The following is a 16,605-nucleotide window of genomic DNA, read 5'->3' as shown; positions in this document are numbered from 1 at the left end:
TTTTGGTTTATATAACTTAAAAAAGAAATAAAAAAAATTGTAAATAGTTTTAATAAAAACTTCAAATAAAAAGAAACATATTTTTTTACGAAAAGATGAAAAATTTTATAAAAAAAATTTACAAAAACGTAGAAAATATCACTAAGACACCCTACCTGATCTTCTGTTTCAATTTGATCACTGACATCTTTTGCTCCCTGTCCCTCCCCGATCCCCGCATCTTCTACATCTTTTAACTCCCCTTTGTCGTCTAGTTAATATAATAACAAACATCCCAAACTTATAGCACTTAATATTTTAATTAATACCACATAATAATAAATAACAGTAAATATTATGAATTTTTAGTATTTAGTATATAATTTAATACCATGTTTTGTATGTGTGTGCTTGACGAGAGACTTAACCGCAAACCTGGATATACAGTACTGTGGGGTAGGATGGGACACCTTAAGCACATAATTATAACCATTTCAAAAACAAGAATTATACACAAAGTTGAAAGGTGTAGTAACATGTAAGCATACGAGGATAAAAAGTGGTCTGACTGCGATGCGGTGTCACGACACCAGTCGCAAAAGTTACTTAAATGGGCTTTACTGAGTTTTGGGGTAATGGGCCAATTCTGGCCTAAATCCTAGCTTCTAGACAAGGCTACACTCATAAAAAAGTGTCTTGCCCATTAACACATACGCCGATTAGTGTTAGTACCGCTGTCGACCATGGAACCTGGGACACTTTGGTTTCGATGCAGGCGGCTAAACCACTGAGCCATGGCGCGGGACAATATATATATATATATATATATATATATATATAATCATATATTGACTGAATTCATTTTTAAAATATCTTCTCTGTGTGGCATAGTAGGTTTCTGAGGCTATTGCAGAATGTGGATAAGCAGACAGAATTTTTTAAATAAATTAAACCAAATTAACTACCATAAAAAAGAAAAGAGCAAAAAAATATTTTACCGGATAATTCGTCTTCAAATTCACTCGGTGGGCAAAAACCTTTGGCAGTAATTTCCGAAAACATAGAAAGTAAAACGCTGTTGAACTTGCACAGGGTTCGGTGGCTCACTGCCATCGAGTGGTGGACTTGTCGCACCATGTCATGGTAGTCGCGCATCACCGAACATAATGACATCATCGTAAAATGGATTACCTGAAAATTGTTTTAAATAAAATCAATTTTACGTAAGATTTCATAATTTATTATTTATCTTTATGGAAAAGGTAGTAAAGATCATATTGTTTAAAGAACGAAAAGAAGAAAATTAACAGCAGAACAACAATTGTTATTAAAACACACTCTGGATTAAAAATTTCAACTAAAAAGTGTGACCGTTGAACTCAACATATGGTATTTAAGTACTCGTGTTAAATGTAGTTAAGCCATACATGTTATACACAACAAAGTCACGTTGCACACGAGAAACAAAAACATTTAAATTATAAAAAGTGAAGCAACTAAAACATTTCGAGACTAGTTAGCATGGCTTTCACTTTAATTATATTTTAATTGTTGTTAGTTTACTCTCTGGAAAGTAAAAATTACCGCGTTAACATCATCGTCTCCACTACCAGCAACTTCACTGATAAAACCCATGACACATAGGACAGATTGTTCAATTTCACTTAATTTCAATTCTTGGTATTTTTTCTCCAACTTATTATGAAGGTGTTCAACCAGAAGTTTGTCCTTTATACTTTCCTCCTGTTATGTCATAAGGTATGTTATGATGTCATAAAGTACACTAGTACCCTTTTTGCATAGTAAAAAGTTAATGCGAATCGCTTAACTAGTCATATGATAACTCGCTAACCGCGTTATTTTGCATTGTCATTGGTTTATGCGCGTATCAACACTAAGTTAGTTTATTTTAGCGCAATATTGTTAAATCTAGTTTATAAAATAACTTCTGATACTTTATGGTGCTTTTACCATCTTAAAACTGTAAAAATAATACCCGAAAAAGATTAGGCTCTTAAAAGTGAAACTGTACTCTCACAATACTTTTCTTTACTCGCGTAATGCGAGTAACAACCAACCTCCTACAGCAGATGACACGCTTATGACGTTATGCGTGTTAACTTTGCTTTTGCGAGTAAATATGGGAATACTTACCATGCAAAAAGGGTATAGGATGACATAAAGTGCATTATGTATGAATGTTACTTGCTTTATCCTCGTGTGGCAGGAAAATTAAAGTCGTTATAACACGAGTGTTCTGTTTCATACACCTCGTGCCCGCATACAAGTTACCATGTGTGTAACTTTGTGGGTGATTATTCTTTTGGTATTTTTTTATTATGACAGCAATATCAGTGTATATTTATAGAACACCCTACAGCAGCACATAAATAACTTTTTTAAATGAAAAGACCTGATTTTTCTATATGACATTTCTTAAAAAATATATAAAAAAAAACAGTTTATAGCAATTGCTCCAACCCAGTGGTCTCTTATGAGTTGTGTATATTTCGGCCATGCAATACAAAAAGATAAAAAAACTATTCCTAAAAATAATTGCCTACAAAGTTACATATTAAAAAATGTGGTAACTTGTGGGCACAAGGTGTTTGAAACAGAACACCCATGTTATAATGACTGTAGTTTTTCTGCCACGCGAGGATAAATAAGTTATATTTATTTATGCAATTATACAATTAGACATGCATTCATTCATTCATTCATTCATTCAATCATTCATTCATTTATGCAATCATTTGTTCATTCATTCATTCGTTCATTCATTTGTTCATTTATGCATTTACTCATTCATTCATTTATTCATTCATTCATTTATTCAGTCATTCATTCATTCACTTATTCAATTTACCTCATTAGAAACATCTTCTGTAATTTGCACAAGATTTTGAACAGCGAGTAAAACCTTTGAGATTAAAGTGTCCAGTTCATTTAGTAATTCTTCCTTCGATATGGTGGGTACTTGGTTTGGAGATTCTAAAAAAAGTTACATGATTTTAAAAGTAAATCATCATTTTAATTTTTACTTTCAAATGAAACTATGCTTTATGGAAAGTCATTAAGATTTTTTTTTATCTCTTTGAAAAACGATAGCGAAGTCATATTAATAAAAGAATGAAGAGAAGGGAATCAACAGCAAAATGACAGTTGTTAAAATAAGCTATGGATAAAAAGTGGGGGAAAAAGCAATTAAAAATATGGCTGTTGAATTAAAAATATGGCGGCAATTAAAAATATGGCTGTTGAACCGAACATAGTTTAAAAAAACCTTAAATTATTAAACACTATGCTAAACTTTATATCACGATGGGTGGAATGGTCGTCTACCAACTAAATTTAGTCAGGGATCACTATTGGTTACAGCGTTTTTTAGTTGGCCAACTAATTTTAGTGGGTGTATTTTTCAAATTTTGTGCATTATTTATTTCAGAAATTAATCGCTCAAAGCGAACCAACTGACTTCTGTAATAAGTGATACACAGAAATTTAGTTCATTGGTCAAAATGTATTAACTTCTGTAATAAGTATTGCAAAGAAATTAAGTAGGCCGACTAAACGTGAAACTACACGGCTAAGTTTTAGTTGGCCAACTAAAAACGCGGTAACCAATAGTGACCGTGACTAACATTAGACTAAGTCTTAGTTAAGCAACTATAAAAAGAAAACAATTTTGGTGGTGACTAGTTTAGTCAGTAGACTAGAATACCACTCCATAAGTAAAAGTAGCTTAATCAAACACTTACTCGAAGTTCCAGCTTCTAATGAATAAATGAAGTTTCTGCCACGTATGATGTCAACAAGCATAGGGGAATACAAAAGCTCATTTAAACGACCCGTTAATGGTGTTTCTGTGGTCTCTGACGGTTCGAAAATATTGATCATTTGAAGTGTAATGCTCTCTGATGATTTGGCCAGAGTTTTCAAGGTCAAAGTTGAAAGGTCAACGCATGGCTTTGTGACAAAACAACCTGAAATTTTTTAATCAAAGATTTAGATACAAAACTAAATCAAAGTCATAGAACACTCAATAAATATCCTACGGTTGCTATTAGGCATTACGTATTATATATTTTTAGAAAGTGCTTTTGAATAAATGTATAAATGAATGTAACTTATTTATCCTCACATAACGGGGCCATTGCAGTCACGTTTTTTTGGGCGGTTTTGTTTTAAACAACTCGGAACCCGCTTCCAAGCTTTCACGTATGTAACTTTGTGGGTCACTTTTTGGTAACATTTTTAATTTTTTTGTAACATATGGCTGAATTTACCCGATTAGGGAAAAATATCCTTAATGAAGTCACGTAACGTACTAAACCATACAGTGGTCTCAAGGATACACTAGGCACAACTTTTACGCCATAAAATAAGTTTATAAAATACACTTAATAAACTGCTGTAAACATAACATAAAAAAATTTAACTCAATCTAACCTGGTTTTATCCTTTTCTCAACTTTATTTGAAAACTTCCAAACTTCCGTTTCCATGGTTGATTTTAAACTTTCGATTGATTTTATTTCGCTTTTCACTATTTCCATGGCAACCAACCATTGCTTACCCCCATGGGTCAACGGGGTGACATTTGACCCAATGTAGTTATATTGGAGATATGAACTGTCTGCTGAAAAATTTTTGGGGAAATATGAATGTAAAGAATAAATAGCAGGGTGGGGTAAGATGGGACATGTTTTCATTTTTTTATCACCCCGTTTGGTAAAAAAAATTTTTTTTAAAGAATTATAACAGTAGCCCTGCGACTTTAAAAAAGCGTTGTTAATTGTTCAAAACACAATTAGTAAATATGGGATATTATTTGCGAGCGATATTTTATCTTAGCCTACAGTACTACAAATAAGTTGATGTGATATAACCAGATAACCTATTAAAAGTAAATTGTCTACGAACTATGTAACTTGTTAGTTAGGTGTCGCACAATATTAATAACTTAATTTATCTCTACGATCACGGTAGTAAAGATTTGAACATATTTTAAACGAAAAGACAGGATATAGCGACAAAATAACAGTCGTTAAAACACGCTTACAGGTAAAAATATATGTCCATTTAACTGTAAGAAAATAAGCGTGGTCGCTATACCTAGCGGACAAATAATTTATGTTTAACTATTATCAAGTTAAACTTCTAATAGAAACAAAAGTGAGCGTAAACACAATACAAAAAAAGATGAGCACAAATCATGTCCACCTACATCTTAACAAACTTAAAACTTCACAGTATTTAAAAAAGTTGAAAATATATTTATCTTTAATTAGTAAAAAAGTATGGTCGCTACACCTAGCGAACAAACAACAAGCAATCTATGTTTAATTATTATTAAGTTCCCACCACCAATAAACTCTACAGTATTAAAACAAACAAAAAATTACCATTTGGGCAACTTTTCAACAATATTTTGAACCTGTTCAAATCATCCAGCCATTGTGAAGTAGCGATTAACATGGAATGGAATTTCTCGAACGCCTCTTTTTGGGAAGGTAGGGGCGCAGGGTCTGTGAAATTAAGACAAAAATAATTTTTGGCATTTTAATACAAACAACTGAACATTTAGTTCAAGTTTCTGTTTCTTATAAAGAAATAAAAAAAAATAATCACCCACAAAGTAACATACATGGTAACACGTAAGCTGGCGCGAGGTGTATGAACACCCATGTTATAATGACTGTTGTTTTCCGGCCGCTCGAGGATAAAGGAGGTTACATTCATAATTGGCTCCTCATAATCAAGTCTGACTAAATAGCAAACGAAAGTTGGTATAATTATTATTTTTAAAAGGAGCCGATTTATGTATTAAATTATTCCTAGTAGAAATAGCAGCAGAAATATAGTAGGGTGGGGGAAGATGGGACACCTCCTTACTCTAGTTTCTCGCTCCATTGAGTAGTAAACAAAGAACATTCAAAGAATTAAAAAAAATTATATCACAAAGACTCCCAAAGACCGTTGTTAATTAATTAAAACACGATTAGGATATTTTGATAATATGTGCTAAAGGTGTCCTATCTTCCCCACCTTACTCTATATAATGTGTCTCACCATGTATACATTCGTTGATAGAAGATTCAACGTTTTTCAACAATTCTTCGACTTCGTTCATGCGTGACAACATGCCTCGTTGATTGACAGCTAATCGGAGAATGTGATTGGTCGAGCCACGCATGCGGTCCAGATTTGAAATTCCAACTTGCTGAAGTTTGGAAAATAAAATGTTAAAACTCGACAGTGAGCATGGGTTATATGAATACATCATGTGTGTTTACTGTCTGGTGTATGAGAAGACATATGTAACTTCGTCAGTATTTCGAACGGGAGCATGAGGTGTATAAATACACCTTGTGTGTCTTGTGTAAATTAGGACAACAATTTTATAACTCAACAGTGAGCATGAGGTGTATGAATGCACCATGTGTGTCCGGTGTATAAGAAGACACCCATGTTATAACTCGACAGTGAGCATGAGGTGTATGAATGAACCATGTGTGTTTGGTGTATAAGAAGACACCCATGTTATAACTCAACAGTAAGCATGAGGTGCATGAATACAACATATGTTTCTGGTGTATAAGATGACAATTATGTTATAACTTGACAATGAGCATGACGTGTATAAATACACCATGTGTGTCCGGTGTATAAGAAGACACCCATGTTATAGCTCGACCGTGAGCATGAGGTGTATGAATACACCATGTGTGTCCGGTGTATAAGAAGACACCCATGTTATAACACGACAGTGAGCATGAGGTGTATAAAAATATCATTCACCCACAAAAACCCCCTCTTTACCCGCTTACCTTATTTGGAGATACCATGGCAGCGTTTAGCATCGACCAGCGAGACACCATCGTGTGGAAATATCGCTCGCCGCTCGCTGTAGTCTCGGACAAGACTCCAGTCATCTCACCATTTGAAGGCGATGGAGAGCACATGGTTTTGTGCGACGTTAATTCTTTGCCGTGAACCAAACCTTTGCGATATGAAACCCCTGGTGGGTGAAAAGAAAAGTTGTTTAACCCTTTTACTTCTATATTTTTTTTTTCAAACTTTTTTAATTTAGGCCAAGTCTTATTTAAACAGATTTTGGATTTAATTTTTTTTAAATTAGGCCAAGTTCTATTTAAACAAATTTTGCAATCAAAACATTGTACTTGCAGGTATTTCATACTGTTTTTGGCACCAACCACTTTTAGATAATTTTAGTGTTCTATGAAAAAATTAAATATTTAAAGAATAGAACTATAAACACACAGTTATAGGCCGTTGTGATAAATTAGTGCATTTATAAAATTGTTGCAACCATTTTTAAGTTTTTTATGCAAAACTTACCTAACGAAGTTAAAAGTTTAAAAAGTTCGGACAAAGTTTTTCTCTTCCTTGCTTGAATATGTTTCGCTTCTGATAGTCGCTTCTCTCGGTTGTCCTTGTCACTGGAGGGCGGTGTTGTGGGCTCCAAAGAACGAAGTTCGATGAAGTGCTCGATGACATCACCTGCGATGACATCATAAGTGATGACATCATCAATTTATGGAAGTTTTATTTTTAATAAAGAAAACACACCAATTGTTGCTTCTGCTGCGATGACATCATAAGTGATGACATCATCATTTTTTAAAAAAATTGATTTTTAATAAAAAAAACACACCAATTGTTTCTTCTGCTGCGATTGCATCATTTGGAATGACGTCATTCTCATTTTTCTGCCACTTAAGACAGTGTTTCCTCAGTTTAGCGGAAACTGTCGGCAAGCGAAGCAAAACTTTACAACTAGGTGGTGCTGTTTCTTGAACAGTTTTTGGAAATTCAATTTTTTCGAGATTTTTTGGTTTATTTGCTAAAAGGTCTGATGTATGAGATTTCCATGACATGCATATCTGCTTTCCCTTTGATTCAAAATTCTGTGAAAAGTAAATGTATCAGTTTACGGCATGATAACGTCACAAAAAAACAAAATGACCAAAAAAATCACTTTCACACTTATAATACATCACCTGGCAGCAACAACATATTTAGAGCAAAATATTCAAAAAACAAATTTTTTTTAAACCACGCTTAATCTACTAAAATATTAAATTAGGATATTTTTAAGTTCAAAATATGGAATTGGTAAAACATTAAATGGGCATACCAACAAAAAATCGTAATTTGTATATGGATATATGCTTGAATGTGATCTAAAGATACCATCAAAGTTTCAAAAAAGAAAAGTTCTGATTTCCTATAAAAAAATTTGGATTTTTTGTTGGTATGCCCTTTTAAATCTTAAATGAATAAAATTTATTTTGAATCTTTGGTCACGATAACGAAGAAGGTAGAATTTACAAAAGCGAAAAGACCGGTAGTAACGGTAAAACAAAAGTTGTTATCTTACTTCAGGATGTTTGTTAAACTTTGATGAACTGTTTGATTTGAGGACGTTTATCGAACAAGGTTCTTTTAACGCTTGTCTGTATTTCTTAACGAATTTAAACAAACTTCTGTGGGTTCTGTATGGAAAAAAGTCCATGTTATTTCAACTAAAAAAATATTTTATATAAAAACATTTTAAATATACTATAAAAAATTTAACAAAACAATTTTACAAAATAAAAAAAAATAGTAAAATTTTGTAAATATTCTTACGAAATGTTTTCATTTCCGGTTATACATATACAGTAGGGTGGGGGAAGATGGGACACTTTTTAGCTCTATTTTCTCGTCCCATTTAGTAGTAAATGAAGAACATTCAAAGAATTATAAAACTATATCCTCACGACTCCCATAGACTGTTGTTAATTGTTTAAAACATGATCAGGATACTTAGATATTATGTGCTAAAGGTGTCCCATCTTCCCCCACCCTACTATATTCTTTTGTTGTTGCTATCATGTATAATTTGTTTTAGAAAAAATTAACATGGATTATTGGCTATGTTAACATAAGATCATCACTATAGTTTTTTTTATAAATATTTTTATCACAAACTTTTAATTTTTTTTATAACGCTTCTTTTATTTTTTTTATAAATATTTTTATTTTATATATTTTTATAATTATAAACATTTCAAATGCTTTAGAACTAATTTCTGCAATTACTTTGCAGTTGAGTCTTTAACAGCATAAAAATTAATGTCGTTCCATTTTGCGATCTTGACAAAATTTTTCAAATCTTTTTCAATTGGTTTTCGAACTGATTGAATCCGATTTTGAGCAGTTTCAATAAATTGTTCATAATATGAAGCAAGGTTATGCAGCACCATACACAGTTTGTCTAAAAAAAAAAAATTTTTAAATAGGTTAAAAATTGTATAGTATAGATGACAAAACATTTTTCAAATGCAGTCTGACGCCAAGGCAAAGTGATTAGCGCCTCCAACCCAGAGGTAATGGGTTCAAGGCTGTTCACTGCTATGATTGTAGGCGTATGTGTCCTTGGGCAAGACTCTTAACAGCAATTGCTCCAACCCAGTGGTCACTAATGGGTTGTCAAAACTATTCTGTCCTATCCGAGTTTAAAGCAAGTTTCATTTATATTTATTCATTCAAACTATTAGCATATGCCATACGTACATGTTATCTTTTTTTTTAAAGAACAAACACATAATTAAAAAACACAAAAAAAGAGACAAACACTTTATTAAAATAAAAATTAACCTATTAACTGCTATACGTCAACAATTTGTCCTTTTGTTTAATATGCTATATTATTAAAAAATGAAAACTATGTATTTTTACGCAAATTGTTAAAAAAACACAATTAAATCTACAAATACACAACACTTACTTTTGCTTTCCCCTTTGAAAACAAGATGTTGATGAAATAGTTTCAACAAACCAACTCTATCAACAAATTCAATCAACGAAGAACTTTCAACAAATTTTTGCATTGAAGTGATGACATCATCAACAACAGATGAATAGTTGTCTGTTGAAAAGAATTAATTTTGTTTGTGTACCTCATGCACACTGTCGACTGTCGAGTTATAACATGGGTGTCTTCTTTTACACTAAACACACATGGTGTATTCATACACCTCATGACCTCTTGCTTACTGTCAAGTTATAAAATGGGTGTCTTCTTATACACCAGACATACATGGTGTATCCATACACCTCATGCTTACTATCCAGTTATAACATGGGTGTCTTCTTATACACCAAACACACCTGATGTATCCATACAATACACCTCATGCTCACTGGCAAATTATAACATAGGTGTCTTCTTATACACCAGGCAAACATGGTGTATTCATACACCTCATGCTCACTGCCAAATTATAACATAGGTGTCTTCTTATACACCAGGCAAACATGGTGTATTCATACACCTCATGCTCACTGCCAAATTATAACATAGGTGTCTTCTTATACACCAGGCAAACATGGTGTATTCATACACCTCATGCTCACTGCCAAATTATAACATAGGTGTCTTCTTATACACCAGGCAAACATGGTGTATTCATACACCTCATGCTCACTGCCAAATTATAACATAGGTGTCTTCTTATACACCAGGCAAACATGGTGTATTCATACACCTCATGCTCACTGTCAAATTATAACATAGGTGTCTTCTTATACACCAGGCAAACATGGTGTATTCATACACCTCATGCTTACTATCCAGTTATAACATGGGTGTCTTTTTATATACCAGACACACAAGGTGTATTCATACACCTTATGCTCACTGTTAAGTTATAACATGGTGTCTTCTTATACACAAAACACACAAAGCGTATTTATACACCTTATGCTCACTCTTGAGTTATAACATAAGTGTTTCTTATACACCAGACACACATGGTGTTTTCATATATATAAATCCCAGGTAAACACACACAACATTACTTACCCTCATCAGTTTTCCGAACACAATCCTCGACAAGTTGGTAAACATAAAACCACCACTTGGTGGAGCTAGAGCGAGCCGAGCTTTCCGCTTGATCGAGCAAACGATACCAGCCCTTTAATTCCATCTTTCGCCAGTCGAGAATGAGGGTCGTAATTTCCTCTAGGTGGCGGGAGAGAGACACGTGACGACTTGCATTCGATTCCCATTCCTTGAAATTTTATTTATATTTTTTTGTTCTGTGGGGGTGGTGTTAGATCCAAATTATTTGGATTTGTTGAATTTGAGTATGTAATATTCGATTGCATCCAAATATTCTGTGATGATAGGTATTCAGATTCAACCATTAAATTTAGAGACAATCAAATATTATAAAAACCCATATAAAATGTAGAATTTTCAGATTTTGATTTGATTCTGCCTGACCTTAAATGGGTGTTAAGGTTAGTGGTGCATTTTTGTTATTGATTTTTTTAAATATTGTTAAGCAAATGTGTCCTGGCTCAGTGGTTACAGTACTTTGCTTGAAACCAGGAGATTCCAAGTTCAAAGCTTAATTCTATCATCCCTATCAGTCTGTCTTACTGATATAGATCTTAAACAGCTTCATCAAGCTTTGAACCCAGAACCTTACAACAGTTGTTTTAAGCAGGTTCTTATAAATAAACAACAACTTAAAATAATTTTGTCGTAAATTTCGTTCTAACTTGTGTAAAAAAACAAACCAAAATGCACAAACAGGTTGAAATGTGGTGAAAAATACAAAAAAATATAACTTCTAACCTGAGATTTTTCCAGAAGAAGCTCTAAACCAGAGATGTATTTCATAATCGGCTCATTTACGCAAAACGATAAAATTCGATCAATTATGACCACAAGGTGGCCTAACACAGGGTGTTCCGGCCATTCCTCTAAATGTTTCGACACAGAACCATAGAGATCTTGTAAAACGACGATGCATCTGCTGACCTCGTGTGGGTTGGAATCGGAATACACGTTGAAATTTTTTAAAGAAATTTCTGGAAAAAAAATAAAAAATGAAATGACCCAAAAATTGATATATACTTTATTACAATTAAATTTTTTAACTTTGAACTCACCATTTGTGAGAAGATTTTTCATATGAGCAGCTGCCATCACGTGAAATCTCATAAGCCCATGATCAATATCTTGCCCTCGTAACCATGGATACAAGGTTCGAATCACGGGAGCCATCATGTGATGACCCAGCAGTGATGCCATGACTTTATTAGAAAAAAGTGTTTCCAGATCAGAAACATTTTTTGCTTTTTCTTTGGTTTCATTTTTCAGTGTTGCCGAGATAATTTCCTGGTGCATGAGAACGGCAAATTCGAACAATTTCTCGGATAAATCTTTTTGTGAATCATGTGTGATGTCATCGGCTGTTCCATCCAACGTAACATCCTCCCCAAATTCCAAACCCTAAAAAAACAAACAATTTCAACAAAAGAATCATTGCGCATGGCACGGCATGGGGAAGATAGTTAAAAATTAATTTGCAGAATCAGACCACATGGTACTAGGTTCAAATCCAATCATGTTAACAAAAAAAAAAAAAAATATTTCATTAAAAAAATTAAATTTCAGTTTAAAATAGTAGTAACCTTAAACAAGTTAAGTTTTTGGGGGATTTAGACTTGAATAGCCTATTACCCCTTCTGCAAAATTTTTTAACTAAAATTAAACTAAAAAAGAACTTTATTTTCACCTGATTAAAACCCGGAAACATTTCTTCAAACTCTTTTTCTTCATCGTCCTCATTATTTTCATGTTTCTCAACTTTGTATTTAAACAAACTTGCTTTTGCAGCTTCCCTGTTTAAAGAGGATGTTAACAATGACCTCTATGATGTCATAATGGTGTATGTGTCTCACTCTCGCTCTATTTTTTCCTGTTGCTCGTTCCAATTTGCTACGATAGATTCCAACAATGAAAGTACAGTTGTGACGTCACAATACCCATTGTTTCGGACAGAACTAGTAACATCAACCAAGAACAAAACTCGGACACTAAAAAATAAGTTAATTATTACTAAAAATTAACTCAAAGTCACACCAAACAAAAAGTTGTTGTAATTTTAGAATGTCTCTCTGGCATACAAGTTTAGCTTATACACTAACACAAAATCACAACATTAAACATAAGAAATGAAAATAAACTTAAAATATAAAACAATAAATAAAAAATTGTGACAAACCAATAATTAACAATGACATGAGGCAACATAGAGATTATGATAAAAATAAAAATCTTACCACAGTAAAAATATAAATATCTTATTAAATAAAATACTAATTATTAAACACTACGTAATCAAAAACACATACAAGTCCCAATCACTTACCATTCTTCTAAAGATCTTTGTACCCCTTGTGTTTCAGTTGAAACTAAAAAAATGAAAGTCAGTTTAAATAAATTATCTCTCTGATATTTATGGCAGTACACCTAACTTAAACAACAAGCAGTTTAACACTTCGATATTTGCAATTAAAAAAAATTAAAAAACCCTTATACAGTTTTTTACACAATTTGACCGGTTTGAAACATTTTGATATATTAAAAACTTTTCTTTTTTTTTGTAACAATATGCGTTTGTGTCCTTTTTTGAAAAAAAAAACATATTTATAATAAATTTTATAGTTTCACCTTTTCTTTGTAGCAGAGATTTTATTTCTTGCTCTGCATCCAAGTAATTGTTGATTTCTGTTGAAATTTGTGTTGATACCACTCCGTTGATAAACTGGTTTGTTGAAATTGTTGAATTGTTGGTAGTGTTGACAAGTTGAGAAACACCTTTTAAAATTCGAAGTCCGAATCGCATCTGAAATTAGAATTACTTATTTATCCTTATACAGCGGCCAGCGGGCAACAACAGTCATTATAACACTGGGGTTCTGTTACATACACCTCATGCCCGCTTACGAGTTATCACATATGTGTGACTTTGTAAGTGAATACTTTTGAATGTTTTTTCGTATTATATGGCTGATAATTTAGACAACCCATAAGTGACCACTGGGTTGGAGCAATAGTCATTAAGTGACTTGCAGGAAAATTTTCAAACTATTTTTAAAAAAATCAAAAAAATCAAAAAATTGTTTAAATGTTATAAAAAATACTAAAGAAAACACAAAAAAAAATTATAATTCAAATTGCTCATAATATCCATTTATTCTTGACTTACTTGCTGAATAGCATCGGCTACTGGGGCCACAAAATCGGGGTAAGCAGGGTATTTTCCCTCCAACGACTTGGTAAACGTCAAGAGCGACTTCTGTATCCAATCTTCAGCGTTATGGTTGGTTTTATTCTGTAACAAACACAATTGTGGACTTATTGACTGAATGTGAATTAATGTGAGGTATTTATCCTCACATGGCGGGGAACAACAGTCGTTATAACCTGGGTGTTCTGTTTCATACACCTCGTGCTTGCTTACGAGTTACCACATATGTAACTTTGTAAGTCACTTTTTTAAGGATTTTGTTATTCTTTTTTGTCTTTTATGTATGGCTGATGATTTGGTCCACTGGGTTGGAGCAGTTGCCGTTAAGTGTCTTGCCCAAGGACACATAAGCCCACAATGGTATCAGTGACGTGTCTTGAACCCATTACCTCTAAGTTAAAGGCAGGCGCACTAGCCATTGTGCCAAGGGGCTATATACGAACAATAACAATATAATTGCGAGTAAGTTTTATAATCTAATAGAAACTCCAGTCTAAACCTCAGGTTCCATACCCTGAATTACTGTGAGACCTCTCTTATAGAATATGATAAAACGTTTTATAAAATACCAAGTAAAAAATGATTTTTTTACCTTCAGCTGTTCTATGGCTCCTTCTAGTGCGGTGACAGAAATAATATTTTCAGCAAAATGATGACATTCGTTCGACAGTCCAATGAACTGAATAAAATAAAAACGTTAAAAACTGTTTTCATAACTTAAAATTGGTTTAAAGACATTTCATCATTAAGTTATAACACCCCAGACTGTACATTTTAAGATTCAACCATGTTTCGCAATTCATATTTTAAAATATTTTTTTAGACATTCTTTTCCGGTAATAAAACATTAAATTTATTCAAACATTTTGTCTTATCATCAATAAGTTACGCCTATTTTTCTTACTAAAAGAGCTAAAAATTTAATTTTATGTTAAAGAAACAATTATTTTTCGAACCTGCGAGTCCTTAGGTCTGTAAGCGACCTTTTCTGCGTTCTTATTGGCCCTCGCAGTCACATGATCTAAACGGTCCAATGAGGTTTGAACATGAGGGTGAGCGCACTCAGACTGAATTACTTGGCCTTTGACCCAGAGGTCACGACCTGTCAACCACTGATGGTTCAAGTTACGAACACTTAGTATGCAGCGAAGATGATTGGCCTGGAAAATAATAAACAGTTTATGTTTTATTTTAAATCCTTTATATTGGTATAAGCTTTTATTAAAAAGAAATTGCACAAATAAAAAATAAAGTTTTTTTTTTAAGTTTTAACACTTATAGTGGCTGTTTCTAGTAGAAAAAAACGTTGTTTTTTTTAATTTTTACACTTAGTTTAACATTTAAGTTTTAATATTTTAACATCATTTTATAAGCAGAAAACCCCCTAGGTTAGTATATGATACCTTACACACAAAACAATAAAAATGCAAAATCAATGCATTTCCTTTTTATAAGCACTGTATAAAACGCCGCTACTGAAGCCCTGGTTTTGTTGAATTTATAAACACTCTAATTAAAATACAAAATTTTTATGAATAAAACAATTAAAAATGTAATCATTTATGATTAGAACAATTAAAATTAATTCCCACCTCTTCATTCAATAGTTCATTTTTTGCTTTATGTTTTTCAATAGGGTCAACTTTTCCACGTGGGGTAACAAGGGTGAACTGTAGAACCCCACACCACACCCACATTTCACTGGTGGTTTCCCAACACGCAGATATTGCATCTTTGTCCTGGAAAACAAGAAATGAAGGAGAGTTAGAAACATGTCCGGCAAAGTGGATAGAGTGCCTCCCTGAAACCCAGAGGTAACGGGTTCTAGGTTCATCACTGCAAGCATTGTGGGCGTATGTGTCCTTGGGCAAGACATTTAACGGCAAAACCACAAAAAAGAATCACCCACAAAGTAACATACATGGTAACTCGTAAGCTGGCACGAGGTGTATAAAACAGAACACCCGTGTTTAACGACTGTTGTTTCCTGGCAACGCAAGGATAAAGTAAATTACATTCAAGTTCTACGAAATAACAGACATAAATGTAACAAATTGTATAATGTGAAATATATATTTTGCCCATATAATTAACAGACTCTGCAAAAATAAGCAGAAAATGGTACAGTAGTAATTAAGTAAGTAAATGAATAGCTGGTAACTTCAAGACACAAATTGAGTAACAACAGGAGATATTTTCTGGGATTATAAAAAAATGTTAAATCTTTTTTAAATTATACAATTAAAAACCAGTTAGGAGAAAATGTCACAGTATTCGTTTTGTATTACCAAGTGCATCCAAAAAGTATAATTTATATTTTTTATGGGTATAGAATGCATATATATTGGTCAAACTAGCAATTATTGAACCGAAACTAATTATTACACCAGTATATTTGCTAAATAATTATTTTACAAAAAAAACTGCAAAGAATGATTGAATCTCAAAATGTAGTCCTGGTGCAAAAATCACACTAGATATCAGGCTCTATTGCCCGGCGCCGTGGC

General features: G+C 32.9%; 1 protein-coding gene across 3 annotated transcripts in view; it reads right to left on the bottom strand.

Moving 5' to 3' along the window:
• The window catches only part of LOC149726947 (midasin-like), a 73,974-nt gene that overhangs the window by 17,340 nt on the left and 40,029 nt on the right, over positions 1-16,605 (bottom strand). For 2 of the 3 annotated variants that reach the window (XM_089890444.1, XM_089890447.1), the window contains exons 59-83: positions 15,691-15,837; positions 15,055-15,258; positions 14,691-14,777; positions 14,057-14,182; positions 13,519-13,693; positions 13,217-13,259; positions 12,747-12,881; positions 12,581-12,686; positions 11,952-12,294; positions 11,635-11,870; positions 10,855-11,062; positions 9,778-9,918; positions 9,090-9,264; positions 8,386-8,500; positions 7,660-7,912; positions 7,344-7,505; positions 6,812-7,002; positions 6,054-6,204; positions 5,387-5,509; positions 4,432-4,620; positions 3,741-3,965; positions 2,849-2,973; positions 1,564-1,722; positions 978-1,170; positions 156-250 (exon numbers count right to left, since the gene is read on the bottom strand). In XM_089890444.1, coding sequence (XP_089746570.1) covers positions 156-250; positions 978-1,170; positions 1,564-1,722; positions 2,849-2,973; positions 3,741-3,965; positions 4,432-4,620; positions 5,387-5,509; positions 6,054-6,204; positions 6,812-7,002; positions 7,344-7,505; positions 7,660-7,912; positions 8,386-8,500; positions 9,090-9,264; positions 9,778-9,918; positions 10,855-11,062; positions 11,635-11,870; positions 11,952-12,294; positions 12,581-12,686; positions 12,747-12,881; positions 13,217-13,259; positions 13,519-13,693; positions 14,057-14,182; positions 14,691-14,777; positions 15,055-15,258; positions 15,691-15,837 — 4,107 coding nt within the window. The remainder of the gene's footprint in view (positions 1-155; positions 251-977; positions 1,171-1,563; positions 1,723-2,848; positions 2,974-3,740; positions 3,966-4,431; positions 4,621-5,386; positions 5,510-6,053; positions 6,205-6,811; positions 7,003-7,343; positions 7,506-7,659; positions 7,913-8,385; positions 8,501-9,089; positions 9,265-9,777; positions 9,919-10,854; positions 11,063-11,634; positions 11,871-11,951; positions 12,295-12,580; positions 12,687-12,746; positions 12,882-13,216; positions 13,260-13,518; positions 13,694-14,056; positions 14,183-14,690; positions 14,778-15,054; positions 15,259-15,690; positions 15,838-16,605) is intronic. The other variant, XM_089890446.1, reaches the window with a different exon arrangement.

Source organism: Ciona robusta, chromosome 12 (assembly GCF_009617815.1).
Source record: "Ciona robusta chromosome 12, ASM961781v2".
In the NCBI taxonomy this organism is placed as follows: Eukaryota; Metazoa; Chordata; class Ascidiacea; order Phlebobranchia; family Cionidae; genus Ciona; species Ciona robusta.
This window is presented reverse-complemented; position numbering and strand designations above follow the sequence as displayed.